Source organism: Danio rerio, chromosome 8, assembly GCF_049306965.1.
Source record: "Danio rerio strain Tuebingen ecotype United States chromosome 8, GRCz12tu, whole genome shotgun sequence".
Classification (NCBI taxonomy): Eukaryota; Metazoa; Chordata; class Actinopteri; order Cypriniformes; family Danionidae; genus Danio; species Danio rerio.
The window spans coordinates 1995736-2012500 of record NC_133183.1 but is presented as its reverse complement, the minus strand read 5'-3'; the positions used below and the strand labels follow the sequence as shown (position 1 = coordinate 2012500).

General features: G+C 40.4%; 1 protein-coding gene across 1 annotated transcript in view; it reads right to left on the bottom strand.

Moving 5' to 3' along the window:
- Positions 1–16765, bottom strand: part of fbxl17 (F-box and leucine-rich repeat protein 17) — a 379499-nt gene that overhangs the window by 11717 nt on the left and 351017 nt on the right. Inside the window, exon 10 of the mRNA XM_073909993.1 lies at positions 14689–14831. Within this exon, the coding sequence (XP_073766094.1) occupies positions 14689–14831 (143 nt within the window). The remainder of the gene's footprint in view (positions 1–14688; positions 14832–16765) is intronic.

The window sequence follows — 16765 nt, the reverse complement described above, 5'->3', positions numbered from 1 at the left end:
TCTCTCTCTCTCTCTCTCTGATCGCAGCTTACTTGGAAAGACAAATGTTGACTGTCACACAGCATTAAACTGCAAATTATTGCGTGACGTGCTGCGTGTATTTATGACTGAGTCTAAAAGTAAGAAATGCACTTTACGGCTCAAGTTGTTTTCATTATTCCGGCGCACTTTATAAATGTGCGTTGTGTGGCGGAAACACTGATATTCTGGCTCTTAAAGACTGAAATATATGAGCCGGCTTCAGTGGATCCAGACACAAACACACACATTCCTTGGGTTAATACTTAAAAAGCTTTCCGGAGTGTGTGTGCATGGAGTCCAGGCTTAAACGGACGCTGATTTACCACAACCCTAAACCTGCCCGCAGCACATCTACCGCGGTAAAACATTGTGATGTGCCTCATATTTCTTGTGTGTTTTAAAACATGAAACCTCAAGAAATGATCATAACAGGACATACGCAATGCACACAGACCACAAAACCTGCCTGCAGCTCTAAACAGAAGAGAATAATGATCAGAAAACATCATTGTACTCTCCAGAGAGGGTTTATGCAACAATGATAGACCTCACACACACACACACTGAAGAGCATTTGGGACACACACATCGGAGTTATTTAATGAAGATCTTACGTAATGCAAATCTCATTTTAGCTGGATGTTTTGGGTTCAGTGGCGTTCACCATCCATTACCAATGAAAATACTGTCTCTGTTTAGATTTACCAGCTCCACAGGGTCACGACCGCGAGTCTGTGGCTTCACTGTTTATTTTCGGTCTTGGTGTAGTTGTCTTACCCCTTAGACTCTCATTGTAATTGTTACTGTAAATGGATTTTTTTGTTTGTTTTAACAGGCTGAAATTATTTTCTGTGATGCATCATGACTTTGAACTTATATCAAGCCTATTTTGGAGTTTTAGACTCTTATCAGCCACAAAACAACCGGAAATACAACAGCTTCCTCCAGAGACTGCATATTATAGCAACAGCCTGTCAATGACAGCCCAGCAACTACATAGAAACAGCCTTGCAACCATCCAGAGCAACCCAGCAACTCATCACCCAACCCCAAACACCTGGTGTCCAATGCAAGCAATAAGCAACCATCATTAGCATAAACTAGCAGCATAACAATCATACAGTACCACTAAACCACACCCTCAGCAACTACGTGGTTCTCCTAAACACTTATTGTCAATAAATAAATAAAATAAAGATTAAATTAATAAAATAAATAAAAACAACAAAAGCAACCCTGCTGAAAAAAACAGCTTAAACCAGCCCAGTGATGTCTTCTGATTGGTCAGTGAAGTGTTCCAATGATGCCTTCTGATTGGTCAGCTAAATGGTTCAATGGTGTATTTTAATTGGTCAGTAAAATGTTCTAGTGGTATCTTCTGATTGGTTGATTATGTATTTTAATTATGTTTTCTAATTGGTTAGTAAAGTATTCCAGTGGTGCCTTCTGATTGGTCAGGGAAGTGTTCCAGTGACGTCTTCTGATTGGTCAGGAAAGTGTTCCAGTGTCGTCTTCTGATTGGTATTGGTCAGGGAAGTGTTCCAGTGACGTCTTCTGATTGGTCAGGGAAGTGTTCCAGTGACGTCTTCTGATTGGTCAGGGAAGTGTTCCAGTGACGTCTTCTGATTGGTCAGGGAACTGTGCCAGTGACGTCTTCTGAATGGTCAGGGAAGTGTTCCAGGGACGTCTTCTGATTGGTCAGTTAAATGTTCTAGTGGTGTCTTCTTATTCGTTGATGAAGTGTTCCAGTGATGCCTTCTGATTGGTTAGTGAAGCTTCCAATGAAGTCTTCAGATTGGTCAGTGAAATGTTCTAGTGGTGTCTTCTGATTGGTCAGTGAAGTGATCTAATGGTGTCTTCTAATTGGTTAGTGAAGTGTTTCAGTAATGTGTTCTGATTGGTCATGGAAGTGTTTCAGTGATGTCTTCTGATTGGTCGATTAAGTATTCAAATGATGTTTTCTAATTGGTTAGTGAAGGGTTCCAGTGGTGTCTTCTGATTGGTCAGGAAAGTGTTCCAGTGATGTCTTCCTGATTGGTCAGTTAAATGTTCAAGTGATGTCTTCTGACTGGTCAGTGAAGGGTTCCAATGGTGTCTTCTAATTGGTTAATAAAGTGTTCAAGTGATTTCTTCTGATTGGTTAGCCAAGCGTTTCAGTGATGTCTTCTAATTGGTCAGTTAATTGTTCCAGTGATGTCTTCTGATTGGAACAAGTGTTCCAAAGGTGTCATCTGATTAGTTAGTGAAGTGTTTCAGTGACATCTTCTGATGAGGTGTTCTAATGATGCTTCTGATTGATTAGTGAAGGGTTCCAGTGGAGTCTTCTGATTGGTCAGAAAGATGTTCCAGAGATGTGTCTTTTGATTGGTCAGTTAAATGTTTTAGCGATGTCCTCAGTTTGGTCAGTGGTGTTCCAGTGATGTATTCTGTGAGCAACTACACAGCAACACCCCAGCAACCACATGGATCATTCCAACAACAATCCTAAATCACCAACATACTGAAAACCAACCCCTCCCAAAAAACAAAACAAATAACAAAACGACAACAGCAACTTCAGCCACATCCTAGGAAATACATGGCGACAACACCATCAAGAAAAGCATAGCAACTGTAAACACCCTACAACCCATTCAGAAACACAAAACACACCCAAGCACCTCAGCATCTAATCAGAATGCCTTAGCAACACCCTAGCAACCACAAAGGAAGCAGGACATGTATGATAGAACATAACATCAAAAGCTAAAGAAAAGGATGATCTTCACAACTCAGCAGATCTCTTTGCTTTTCTTTTGTTCGTGTTCCTCATAGAGTCATGAATTATGAAACACACATCTGCTCTTTCATCAACCGCTCTGAAACATGTTTTCTGTTTTACAGGAACTTCACTGACAGCCACGTCTGAAAGTCTTCTGATCTCCTCAGAGCTGGTTTAAAGCTTGTTTCTGCTCTCGTCAGGATCTACAGTGTTGTTTTTTGTCTCGGCTCACACTGACGCTGTTCTCATCACTCATCTCCACTCATATTTACTCTGGCTGTAATGGACCCAAGCTGTGTAGCGGAGGCTGCTGATTGGTCAAAGTCTTCCAGTGATGCCCTTGGTTTGGTGTTTCATTGATGTCTTCTGATTGGTCAGTAAAGAGTTCAAGTGATGTCTTCTGATTGGTCAGTTAAGTGTTCCAGCGATGCCTTCTGATTGCTCGGTGATGTTCTAGTGATGTCTTCTGATTGGTCGGTAATGTTCCAGTGATGTCATCTGATTGGTTAGCAGTGTTCCAGTGATGCCGTTTCATAGGTCAGTGAAGTGTTTCAGTCGTGTCTTCTGACTGGTCAGTAAAGAGTTCAAGTGATGTCTTCTGATTGGTCAGTTAAATGTTCCAGTGATGCCTTCTGATTGCTCCATGATGTTTCAGTGATGTCATCTGATTGGTTAGCAGTGTTCCAGTGATGCCTTCTCATAGGTCAGTGAAGTGTTTCAGTGGTGTCTTCTGATTGGTCGGTAAAGTGTTCTAGTGGTGTCTTCTAATTGGTCACTGAAATGTACCAGTGGTGTCTTCTGATTGGTCGGTGCAGTGTTCCACTGGAGTCTTCTGATTGGTTAGTAGTGTTTCAGTGATGTCTTCTTATTGGTCGGTGAATTGTTCTGCTGGTGTCTTATGATTGGTCAGTGAAATGTTCTAGTTGTGTCTTCTCATTGGTCAATGAAGTGTTTCAGTGATGTCTCCTGATTGGTCAGTGAAATGTTCCAGTGATGTCTTCTGATCGGTCAATGAAGTGCTCCAGTGATGTTATCCCATTGGTCAATGAAATGTTGCAGTGATGTCACTGACTGGTCTGTGAAGTGGTCTTGTGGTGTGTTCTGATTGGTCAGTGAAATGTTCCAGTAGTATCCTCTAATTAGTTAGTGATTGGTTGATGGTCTTCCAGTGATGTTTTGCATCAGGATCTAGAGTGTTGTTTTTGTCTCAGCTCACTCTGACGCTGTTCTCATCTCTCATCTCCACTCATATTTACTCAGGCTGTAATGGACCCAAGCTGCACAGCGCAGGCTTTAAACGGAGCTTCAAAAGGAAAAGCTCCAATTAATGGATCCAAACACTCAGCGAAGCTCTCGATGAGATGTTCTGTCCTCAAGACGGAGAGCGAGGAGTTTGTGGGAAGCTGTTTTGGCTTTGGCTGAGAGTCCAAACACTGTGATGTTGTTTTTTTTTGAGAGAGAACAGGCCTGTGAGAGCAGAGTAAATCTCACCGTGACGTTTCACAGGTTACGAGCGCTGACCTGTAAACACACGCCTCAAATGGACTGTATTTCCCACCGAGAACATAAAGCTCTCCAGATATCAGACATTAAACCAAAACACACATTACAAAACTGCAGGAACATGTAATGATTTAGAGGAGAGTTCATGCAAAATGAGAACGCAAGCATCATCTATTAACACTCATGTCAGAATTTTTCCATGAGACATACTCAGAGATATTCTAAAAAACTGTGTGTGTGTATACATAAAWATATATATATATATATATATATATATATATATATATATATATATATATATATATATATATATACATACATACAATTATTCGCCCCCCTTTGAATTTTTTCCTCTTTTTTAAATATTTCCCAAATGATGTTTAACAAATTCAGGAAGTTTTCACAGTATGTCTGATAACATTTTTTCTTCTGAAGCAAGTCTTATTTGTTTTATTTCGGCTAGAATAAAAGCATTTTTTTATTTTTTAAAAACCCATTTTAAGGTCAAAATTATTAGCCTTTTTAAGCTTTTTTTTTTATTTTCGATAGTCTACAGAACAAACCATCATTATACAATAACTTGCCTAATTACCCTAACCTGCCTAGTTAACCTTATTAACCTAGTGAAGCCTTTAAATGTCACTTTAAGCTGTATAGAAGTGTCTTGAAGAATATCTAGTATAATATTACTTACTGTTATCATGAAAAAGATAAAATAAACCAGTTATTACAAATGAGAAATTAAAAACTATTATGTTTAGAAATATGTTGAAAAAATATTGTCTTCGTTAAACAGAAATTGGGGGGGGGGGATAAACAGGGGGGCTAATAATTCTGACTTCAACTGTATATATATATACTTCAACTGTATATCATTTATGTATATATATATATATATCAGATCGTTTGCAGCTATATAGATATATAGCAGATCGTTTGACCATGTCTATATGCCTAAATGCATTGAGTTGCTGTCATGTCATTGGCTGATTAGAAATTTGCTTTAACGTACAGTTGGACAGGTGTACCTAATAAAGTGGCCAGTATGTATAACATGTATATTTTAAAATGTTTTAGTCACTATTATATGGTAAAGTTTTTGTCACTGTTATATGGTATATATATATATATATATATATATATATATATATATATATATATACACACACACACACACACACACACACACACACACACAATATGATAGTGACTAAAACTTTCAAGCTCCAAAATTAACCATAAAATCATTGTATGCGTGTAAAGAATAGTCAACATTTGAATTGGATACAATATTTTTCTTATTTTCCTAAATTGTTTCTAGGACAACAATAGGTATTGTTCAATATTTGTAAGGATTTTGTTCATTTCAAATGTTGATTACTGTATTTACGTGTGCATGACTCACTGGCCACTTTATTAGGTACACCTTACTAGTACCAGGTTAGACCCTCTTTAACCTTCATAATTGCCTTAATCCTTCAATGCATAGATTCAACAAAGTACTGGAAATTCCTGAAAGGTTTTGCTCCATATTGACATGATAGCATCACGCAGTTGCTGCAGATTTGTCAGCTGCACATCTATGATGCTAATCTCCACCACATCCCAAAGGTGCTTTATTGTATTGAAATCCGGTGACTGTGGAGGCCACTTTCAAGGTTTAAGCTGACAGGAGCGGCACCCGGTGTGGTTTCCTGCTGCTGTAGCCCATCCGCCTCAAGGTTGGCCGTGTTGTGTGTTCAGAGATGCTCTTCTGCAGAGCTCGGTTGTAACGAGTGCTTATTTGAGTTACTGTTGGCTTTCTATCAGCTGGAACCAGTCTGGCCATTCTCCTCTGACCTCTGGCCTCATCAACAAGGCATTTGCGCCCACAGAACTGCCGCTCACTGGATATTTGATCTTTTTTGGTCTCTGTAAACCCTAGAGATGGTTGTGCATGAAAATCCCAGCAGATCAGCAGTTTCTAAAATACTCAGAGCAGCCCGTCTGACACCAACAACCATGCCACGTTCAAAATCCCCTTTCTTCCCCATTCTGATTCTCAGTTTCAACAGCAGCAGATCATCTTGACCATGTCTACATGCCTATATGCTTTGAGCTATGTGATTGGCTGATAACCCTACTGAAAAAAACTGCTTAAACCAGCCTAGGCTGGTTGGCTGGTTTTAGCTGGTCGACCAGGCTGGTTTTAGAGGGGTTTTGGCCACTTCCAGGCTGGTTTCCAGCCATTTCCAGCCTGCTCTTAGCTGGTCAGGCTGGGAGCTGACCAGCTAAAACCAGCTTGACCAGCCTAGCCAGTCTGGGAGCCCAGCCAAAACCAGCTATGTCCAGCTTAAACCAGGCTTGTCAAGCTGGTTTTAGCTGGTATTAGCTGGTCATTTTCCAGCCTAACCAGCTAAGACCAGGCTGGAAATGGCTGGAAACCAGCCTGGAAATGGCCAAAACCCCCCTAAAACCAGCCTGGTCGACCAGCTAAAACCAGCCAACCAGCCTAGGCTGGTTTAAGCTGGATTTTTCAGCAGGGAATAGTTTGCATTAACGTACAGTTGGACAGGTGTACCTAATAAAGTGGCCGTTGAGTGTATGGATATGTATATTTAAAAATGTATACAAATATAGAAACTGAAAGCAAGATTATTTTAATACTAATAAACTAAACTCACAAATTTTCACTCTATTTCTGAAAATTAAACAATTGTTTGTACTTGTCTAGAAAATACTTCTAGATTTAGACTTTTGGGCAAGAACCAAGAGACAAACTCTAATTTTAAACTGCATTTTTTTGCAGTGCATGAAGATCCATCAGTCACTGTGAATATGGCATGGAAGAATCGCCCTCATACTGGACTCAAACATCACACGGCTGAGTAAATGATGACAGGACTTTCATTTTCAGCTCCAAACAAGAAGCAAAACTGTGCGTGAAGAGGAAAACGCTTGTTTTGGAGGGTCTGCGGGACAATGAGGGTTTGTTAAAGGGGTCGTTCTGCTCTTTGATAAAAGAAATGAGCTTTGTGTGGTTTCTCCTCTCGCTCCGCGGCGTCACATCAAAGCCCGGTCCAGATCTGGAGCTCGTAATGAACGGATCTGATGGGATTTGATCAATAGTGTTCTTTCAGTGGCTCTGCTGTGGCCCGAGGGCTGGATCTGTGATGTGTGTCTGCAGCTCACAGACAAATGAATGGAAACCGCACACATTCCACTCAATCTCAGACTTCAGCAGCGGTTTAAAACGGACAAAACATGAGAAGGAATATGTATGAGTGTTATTAAAGACTGAATACTGACACGCCACTTTGGGTTTTAGGAAACAAACACTGGCACATCCGCAGCTTACAACATTTTACCACTGTATTGACCATTTAAATCATAACTAAATTCAATTTAAATAAGTTGAAATGAGCAACAATGCATTCCTGGCCGACACAGTGGCGCAGTAGGTAGTGCTGTCGCCTCACAGCAAGGAGGTCGCTGGGTTGCTGGTTCGATCCTCGGCTCAGTTGGTGTTTCTGTGTGGAGTTTGGACCAGGCCGTATTCCGAGCTGACGTTGAAGTGGTCATAGAGGAGTGGAGTACATGAAACATTAATGACAGACGAGTCCCCGCATTGATCCTTCGGGTTAGCCTGAATAGCCCCCGGTGACTAACCGTACGTTCACACCGAAAGCGGCGAGAGCGTCAAAGTAGCCGGAAGTCATTCATTTCCAATGAGAGCCGGCGGCGATGGCGGCGATAAGCGGCGCGTCTTCGCCGGCGTAAGCGTCGAGGAGAGTTGAAATGAAGTCAACTTTATGGTAATGAGCTATGACGCGGTTCGGTGGCAAGCAATCAGAATGAAGACGTCCACCGCTTGATAGCAGTTCAGAGAACACAGACCTGTGAACTTTGGTTCCGACCACAGTTGTGTGTAATTTCCAATTATTTACAATTTTTTCCTACAGGAACATACATTAAATAAGTTACTGGCGAGTTACTGATGTGCATTAATGTTATATAAATTTATCTTAAAAAAGCGGGAATCTCACGCGATGTGACAGTACAAAACAGTACTGCTGCTTCAGGATATTTCAGACATATGGACACATATTGGATAAATAGAGCAAAGCCACACCACACGCAACTTGATCTTCCATTGTTGTATGAATTTGATAAAAAGTGCGCAACATTTTCACGCTAGAAACATGTCTTATGCAGGAATGTAACTGATATGCTGCAACGGCTCCTTTAAATACGAGATCAATGTAGCGAGTTTTGACGCTCTCGCCGCAGGAGCTGAAGGCAGAGAGCGTTGTCGCCAGGGCGGCCAGAGCGACCTTGGACGCTCTCGCCGCTTTCGGTGTGAACGTACGGTTACTCACACCTGCAGTTCTCCACAATGGACGTCCAACGTTCTCCAGCCTCCAGTGCCTATACTTCAGATCCACACAGAAAGTTTGACCAGAGGACAAAATGGTCGTGCCCAACTGCGCCTGGGTTCTCTCAATATTTTTTTTTTCCTTCACTTGGTGTCAATCATCAATTGGTGAAGTTTGTTCACTGTCGCCACTGGCTTGTTTGGTTTGGGACTTGTGGAGCTGCGCATCGATGGATTTGCTCTTTAGTGTTTGGACTTTCAGCAGTTAATAATAAACCACACTGAACTGAACTAAACTGGACTTAAAATTTAAAAACTGGACTGACACTGTTGTAGTTTACTAGAACTTCTGTGTTCAGCTGCTGCGACACAATCTACATTGTAAAAATGCCAGAGAAATTAAGATGAATTGAATAGAATTAAATAAGGCCCCGTTTACACTAGTGCGTTTTAGTTTGAAAACGCATAAGTTTTGCTACGGTTACGCCATCCGTCCACACTACGCCGGAGTTCTCGAGCGCCGAAAACGGAGCGTTTCGAAAACGCTGGAGAGGCCGTTTTCATTCTAAAACGCTGCTGCTCCGTCTCAGTGTGGATGGGGAAAGACGGAGACATCTGAAAATGGAGGCGGGGCTGCAAACGTTCGCCTATCTGATTGGGGCTTTTCCTCAATATTAAGTAGCCCACACACAGTTCAGTCTCGCATCCTCTTCTTGTAAGTTAAGACTTCGCAAGTTTGATCAAGGCTGCAGTCTCCCCCCTTCTCAGTTTGATATGGAAAACATACCGAGGACACGGGTAAATCTTCAAAGGGAACAGTGTACTTTATAACTTCATTCACATCACCTTGGCTGCGTTGTTTCACTTTCTCAACAATAAAATGGAAACATGATTTAAGGAACTGCCTATTTTCTTTTTAATATTAGCAACTTAACAGACAGCAGAAATGTTGAGGCGTCGTGCTGCATTTATGAGCGTCATCTTCACTGTGTGGACATTTATAACAAAACGGAGCCGATAACAACTGCCTCCTTTCAATTTCAGTGAAAATACGAAACACACCCTCTCTTTTGCTGAATATCAGTTTTAATAATCGATAATTATAAAAGTATAACATACAATAAGTTTATACATTGTAGGAAATAAAGGCAAGCAATCAGTCAATGTACCTGGATTAATCATTAACTTATCTTTGCGCTTAACCAAAACATGTTACCCGTGAACAAGTAACTTAATAGATTCCAATGACCAAAGTCAGGGAATTGGCCTATGTCGTTAGATAAAGACAACAACATGAATGAAATATCACGTTTAGCAAATATAGTGAGATTAGATCCAGCGGGAGATGCTTGATGAGCAGTCCGACAAGCAGAGCTCTCATCTGGGTAGAAATGCTGGAGCGCTTGCCTGAGTGTGTGTGTGTGGTCACGTGATGTGCGTTTTCAGCGTTTTGGTGTGGACGGAGAGCTGTTCAGAAACGCTGGGTAAAACGCAAGTGTGGACGCGGATCGTTTTCATTCTACAACGCCGTTTTAAAACTAAAACGCACTAGTGTAAACGGGGCCTAAGACATATGCTGGATAAGTTGGCGGTTCATTCTGCAGTGGTGACCCTTGATAAATAAAGGGACTAAGCTGAAAAGAAAACGAATGAACAACTATTTTAGCTTGAGCATTGATAACTAAAATGCTTTGGTATTTTGTTTTTCACGTTGACCTTTTTTATTTTGATATCGGCAGTATTGCCTTGAGATAAAATAAAAGCTCAAATCACCAACTTTATTTTATTTATTAAATTGACAGAGACGATGTGTTGTCACAGTAAAAAAATTCACCAACCAATCAGAAAAAACGCATAAAAATTGTCATCGTAATTTACTCGATGTCTCGCGGCCCCCTTAATAGGTGCTGGCGCCCCCCACAGTTTGAAAGCCCCTGCAAAAGAGCGCGCTGATTGGTTCAAACCAAGTCTTTCTCATTAATTGATGCTGCACACTCAGTCACATTGTACTGGCCCAGGGGTGACCAACCCAGTTCCTGGAGAGCCACCTTCCGGCAGATTTCAGTTGCTACTCATATTAAACACACCTGAACCAATTAATTAAGACTTGAACACCACATGATAATTACAGGCAGGTGTGTTTGATATGGGTTGCAACTGAAATCTCCAAGAAGGTGGCTCTCCAGGAACAGGGTTGGCCACCCCTGTACTAGCCGGTACAGACTTCCAAGCTGCGTCCCAAATGGCACACTATACACTCATGCATTATGTACTTATGCACTTACACACTCAACAGGATAGTATATGTATGTAGTGTTGTCCCAAATGGAGCACTAATGTTTTTTTTACTATGCGGATATTGAAACCGTTTCCCTGATGACTTTTGACGGTCGCCAAATCAGTGAAATAAACGACCGAATTATCAAATAATACCTGTCGTGAGTATAACCGCATTCACCATCGGGAGGCGCTATAATCACTCACGTAGGAGAATTTTGCTTTCACAATCCACAATAAAGTTATTCAACATGTGCGCCTGATAGCCCCGCCCCTTCCGCTACGTGAGCAAACCTGCGGTCGTTGAGTGCATGAAGTGTCCATCATTATGCACTTCTGTTTACCAGCTGAATGAGTGCATCATCCGGGTAATTAAAGTGCTCTTATTATTTCTAGAGTTTTCAGTGTGAATGCACTACTTACACTAGTTATACTACAAAATGGCGTAGAATATTGCATAAGTATGCGATTTGGGACGCAGCTCCAGTCTCCATGCTGGAATACACGCAAGGATCTAATCGCTGTGACGCAACTTCAAAAATTTGTTTCAAACTGGAAGAACGAATTTGCTCGATATATCACAATAATTCACTATTGAGTAAAGTATGTGTGTCCTAATAGTGTTTTGGTAGCGTGGGACACATATATGACTCTCGACATCTCAACAAATGTGTTTGGGTGTTTCGTGACCCTTTAAAATTCAATATTTTAATTTGATTTTCAAGTTTGCCACATTGCTTATGTAGGGCCGAAATACTTGAACTTAAAGGGTCACGAAACACCAGAACACATGTGTTGAGCTGTTGACAGTGGTATATGTGTCCCACACTGCTAAAAACACTATTAGGACACCTATATCTCACTAAAAAGTGTAAATTGGTTGTTTTTGCGTTATTTCAAGCAAATTCGTACTTCCGGTTTGAAACTAATTTTTGAAGCTGCGTCACGGTCATGAGATAATAGCGTGTATTCCAGCGTGCAGACTGGACGTCTGTGCCAGAGTGAGTCTTATTGCGTCTTACAGTGTGCTGCATTAATGCATGAGTAAAGCTTGGTTCAAACCAATCAGCGCGCTCTATTGTGCAACTTCATTAATATTCATTACTGTCACAGTGTTTAGTCGACAGAGACGCCACGTTGTGTTGGCAAAACAAGCGTGAAGTGTTGCTTTTATAGTTTGCTGCAGTGAAGTTTTCATTTTCTCTCTGTGAGAGCGCAGCTGGAGTCACGTGTGGATTAACAGTGTACGCGACGCTCGACAACAATAACTTACGTGTCTAAGGAGGATTATTGTTTACCTGAGAGCTGTTCTCATCTGCAAACGCTGAGATCTGGATTCGCTTGTAGTCTCCTCTTAATAAAGACGCGACTCTAGTTGCTGGTGATTGTCCTGTCTCTACAGATTTGGTAAGTGAGCGACCAGTGCTCTTTATTTATTCAGTTTGCTCGTATCGAACTAAGTTAACTATTGCACAGAGTCACAGAGTGTAAACGCGTTAGCATCACAACCAAACTTTAACCTCGTGTAGGGTTTTTTACCACATTTTGTGACCGGAATAACACACGCGGCTTTCTGACGCTACCTGCCGTGTGCATCTAAGTTTCCGGGAAATGCGGAGGGTTTTTCTCTCATTCGCCATGCGGTATCAAACATTGCATGAAAAATACACGCTTAGAGCAGATCCTCGAATCAAATATCTCGTTTGTGCCGAGGGACATGAATGAATTCCCTGAATGAAAGAACCAAACTGCAGTTAAAGTCCACCATTTAATAATTTGGCAAATAATTCGACTACAGATGTCCATGTAGGTTAAACACCATCACTTTCTCCTGTCTGTGTATTTTGACTCTGAAACTCGCGCGCGCCCAAATAGACACTCCCACATCCTCCCACTTTAGTTCCTCCGACACTCCCCCCTAAACAGAGCTGGACACGCCCACTTTTCTGACTTTTTCCAAAGTAGAGGTGTGAAACACCCTGCTGAAACGAGGGGGTTTCATGGCCCTTTAAATAAATAGATGTTCTTTCAGTGCGTGTCTGCAGCTCACAGACAAACGGATGAAAACCACACAAATTCCACTCCATCTCAGACTTCAGCAGTGGTTTAAAATGGACAAAAATGAGCAGGAATAAATATGTATGAGTGTTATTAAAGGCTGAATAGCGACACGCCACTTTGGGTTTTAGGAAACAAACACTGAGGGTTATCCGGCACATCTGCAGCTTCCAAAACCTAAATGAGATTATGAAAACACAGAGAATTAGATACATGGGAAGGTGATTTGGGCTGAAATTGAATTTGTCACGGGATTGTGGCTTTGTAAAGAGCGCCGACCCGAAACACAAGAGCACGCTCTAACCATAACCCAACGTCACACTCCATCAATGCTTAATCCCCCGTCTGAATCAGGAGGTATAGACTATGGCATTACAATAGGCATGTACTGTTCCACCGGTGGCTTCTGATTGGTCGGTGAAGTGATCCTTTGGTGTCTTCTGATTGATTGGTGGTGTTTCAGTGGTGTTTTCTGATTGGTCAGTGAAGTGTTTCAGTGGTGTCTTCTGATTGGTTGGTGAAGTTTTTCAGTGTTTTGATTGGTCGGGGAAGATTTTCAGTGGTGTCTTCTAATTGGTTGGTGAAGTGTTATACTAGTGTTTTCTGATTGGCCAGGGAAGATTTTCAGTGGTGTCTTCTGATTGGTTGGTGAAGTGTTATACTAGTGTTTTCTGATTGGTCGAAGAAGATTTTCAGTGGTGTGTTCTGATTGGTCGGTAAAACGTTTGAGTAGTATCATCTAATTATTGGGTAAAATGTTCTATTGGTGTCTTCTGATTGGTTAGTGAAGCGTTTCAGTGGTGTCTTCTGATTGGTTGGTGAAGTGATCCACTGATGGTTTGATTGATCTGAGAAGTTTTTCAATAGTATCTTCTGATTGGTTGCTAAAGTGTTCTATTGGTGTCTTGTGATTGGTCAGTGAAGTGTTCTAGTGGTGTCTTATGGTTGGCTGCTGAAGTGTTTTAGTGGTTTCTTCTGATTGGTTGGTGAAGTGTTTCAGTGGTGTCTTCTGATTGGTTGGTGAAGTGATCCACAGGTGGTTTGATTGATCTGAGTTTTTCAATAGAATCTTCTGATTGGTTGCTGAGGTGTTCTATTGGTGTCTTCTGATTGGTCAGTGAAGTGTTCTAGTGGTGTCTTATGGTTGGCTGCTGAAGTGTTTTAGTGGTTTCTTCTGATTGGTTGGTGAAGTGTTTCAGTGGTGTCTTTTGATTGGCAAGTAAAGTGTTCTGGTGGTGTGTTGTGATTGGTCTATGAAGTGTTCTACTAGTAAAATACTTAATTACCAGCAAAAACAGGATTATTTTGCTTACCCAGCAAATTATTAACCTACATAAACAGATAATTTTTTTTATGTTTTCAAGAAAAACTCACTTAATTTTCTGGAAATAAAACAATATTTGTCACTATTCTAAAAAAAAAAACGCTTCTTGATTTTTTTTCTTTAGATATTTGTACTAGAAACAAGACATAACCTCTAAGTAAGAACAGCATTTTTGCAGTGTTGAAAGTGATGATTTTGATTTCATGACACCTTTAAAGTCTCAGAGGAGCTTCAGGGCCTGATTTAAGGGTTTCTGCTGGAGTAAAACATGCAGAAGCTCATTTGTGAAGGTGTAAGTTTGATACGGGAGCGTCTGCTGGCCTCCTTCTGTCTGCCGGCGGTGTAATTGCTGACCTCTGAGTGTCGTGCTGGTCTGGGATCTGCACTCACCTTGTCGCACCTCATCAGGCCCAGGTAACGCAGAGACTTGCTGCTCTTGGCGATCTGAGTGGCTCCCTGATCCGTGATCTCCTTACACCAGCCAGCGTCCACTGTCTCAATGGTGCTGCTGTACTGACCGATGGCGATCAGAGCTGGAGACACACACAGAGAGAGATAATGATGAGTCACTCAGTGCAAACACTGCTCGCAGGTGTGCATGTGCGCTTCAGTGTGAGTGTGTGTTCATGCTTCTGTCAGTCTATGGAGACTCCTGTCATCTAAAACTCCACATCTATAATTCTCTTAGTCTATGCTGACATCATCTTCAGCAGCTCAAACACTCTAATGGCTAATGGACAGACGGCTGCTTCTCACTCAGGGCTGCTGTTTATGCTAATGAGGGAGAGATGGACACTAGTGGGCGGGGCTTTCCCCCTCTGATGACACGTACAAAGGCAGAATGTCAATCAAAGACTGTGTTTATTGATCAGTGAGTATAATAACAATAGGTCCCCTTTAAAGCATTAAATAAACTATTAAAATACATTCATGGGTTAGCAGGAGCTATTTGAATATCAACTATATTGAGGATTTGTCAAATACAGTCTAGAGAATGATTAATCAATGCCACGTTCTCTACAATGAGAGTAATCTTTCGCACAATGAGGGAAACAGGAAGTATATATGATCTTGTGTTCAGAGAAAACAACGTTCCAGACCAGGAGGCTCATTTTCTTCTGTGCGTTCGCACCGCTGGTGAAAGTCAGAGAGGATCTGCTGGACGCCACACAGATACTCATCAATATAATCGTACCGTTGACCAACACGGTGGACACATTCAGACGATTCATGCAACAATTCAGGTAAAACAAACACAGCTTTTTACTTCATTTTACTCATGCATGAACTACAGTGCTGCTGGAAAACTGTATAAACCACTTGAGGAATCCGTAAAAATGTCATCGATTTCAACAAAATTAAAGAGATCACACACTGAATGTTCGTTTTTGTTTAGTGCTGTCCTGAGAAAGATATCTACATGTAAAAGATTTTTACCGGAAAGATGTTTATATGTAATTCACAAGAGGTGCACTCCAACTTTAAAAGTTCAAAATATAAGTGAAGTTTCATGAACTAGTTTTGAGAGGAGCACATGATATGACTGAGCAAGGCTGGATTCTCATCTGTAATCAGTATCAATTCAATCAGAGTGATCCAAGCTTACACAAATAGACTGATTTTACCTTACTGCCTTATCTTCGTTACCGCCCAAATACCTGCCTTAACTCCCGCTGGACAGTATATATATATTTACACACACATATATATATATATATATATATATATATATATATATATATATATATATATATATATATATATATATATATATATATATATATATATATATATATACATACATACAGTTGAAGTCAGAATTTTTTTTATTTTGTTTTCCAAATGATGTTTAACAGATTCAGGAAATTTTCACAGTATGTCTAATAATATTTTTTCTTCTAGAGAAAGTCTTATTTGTTTTATAAATAATAGAATAAAATAAAAGTAGAATAAAAGCAGTTTTTAATAATAAAAAAAACATTTTAAGGGCAATATTATTAGCCCCTTTAAACAATTTTGTTTTCCAATAATCTACAGAACAAACCATCATTATACACAATTGTCACAATTGTAATTGATATCTCTGAGTTTTTACTAGTCATAATACATTTGGAGATGTCTTTAATTGTTATATTTAGAGATATTTACAAATATATTTGAAGATATCTCTAATTAATTTACTAATAGTCGAATTACAGTTGTAGATATCTTGAATTGGATTTTTGACGAGTCACAACTCGAGAGAAATCTGCAAATATTTTTCAATGGAAGTCAATGGAGGAATATGACTAGTCATAATATATTTGCAGATATCTCCAATCTGATTTCGTACTAGTACAATTGCAATTGCAGATATCTCTAATTGTCATTCTGACTAGTCGAATTATAATTATGACTAGTCAAAATATAATTAGAGATATCTCTAAATATATTTATGGATAGTCAGAACAAGGTTTAAATGCTAAAA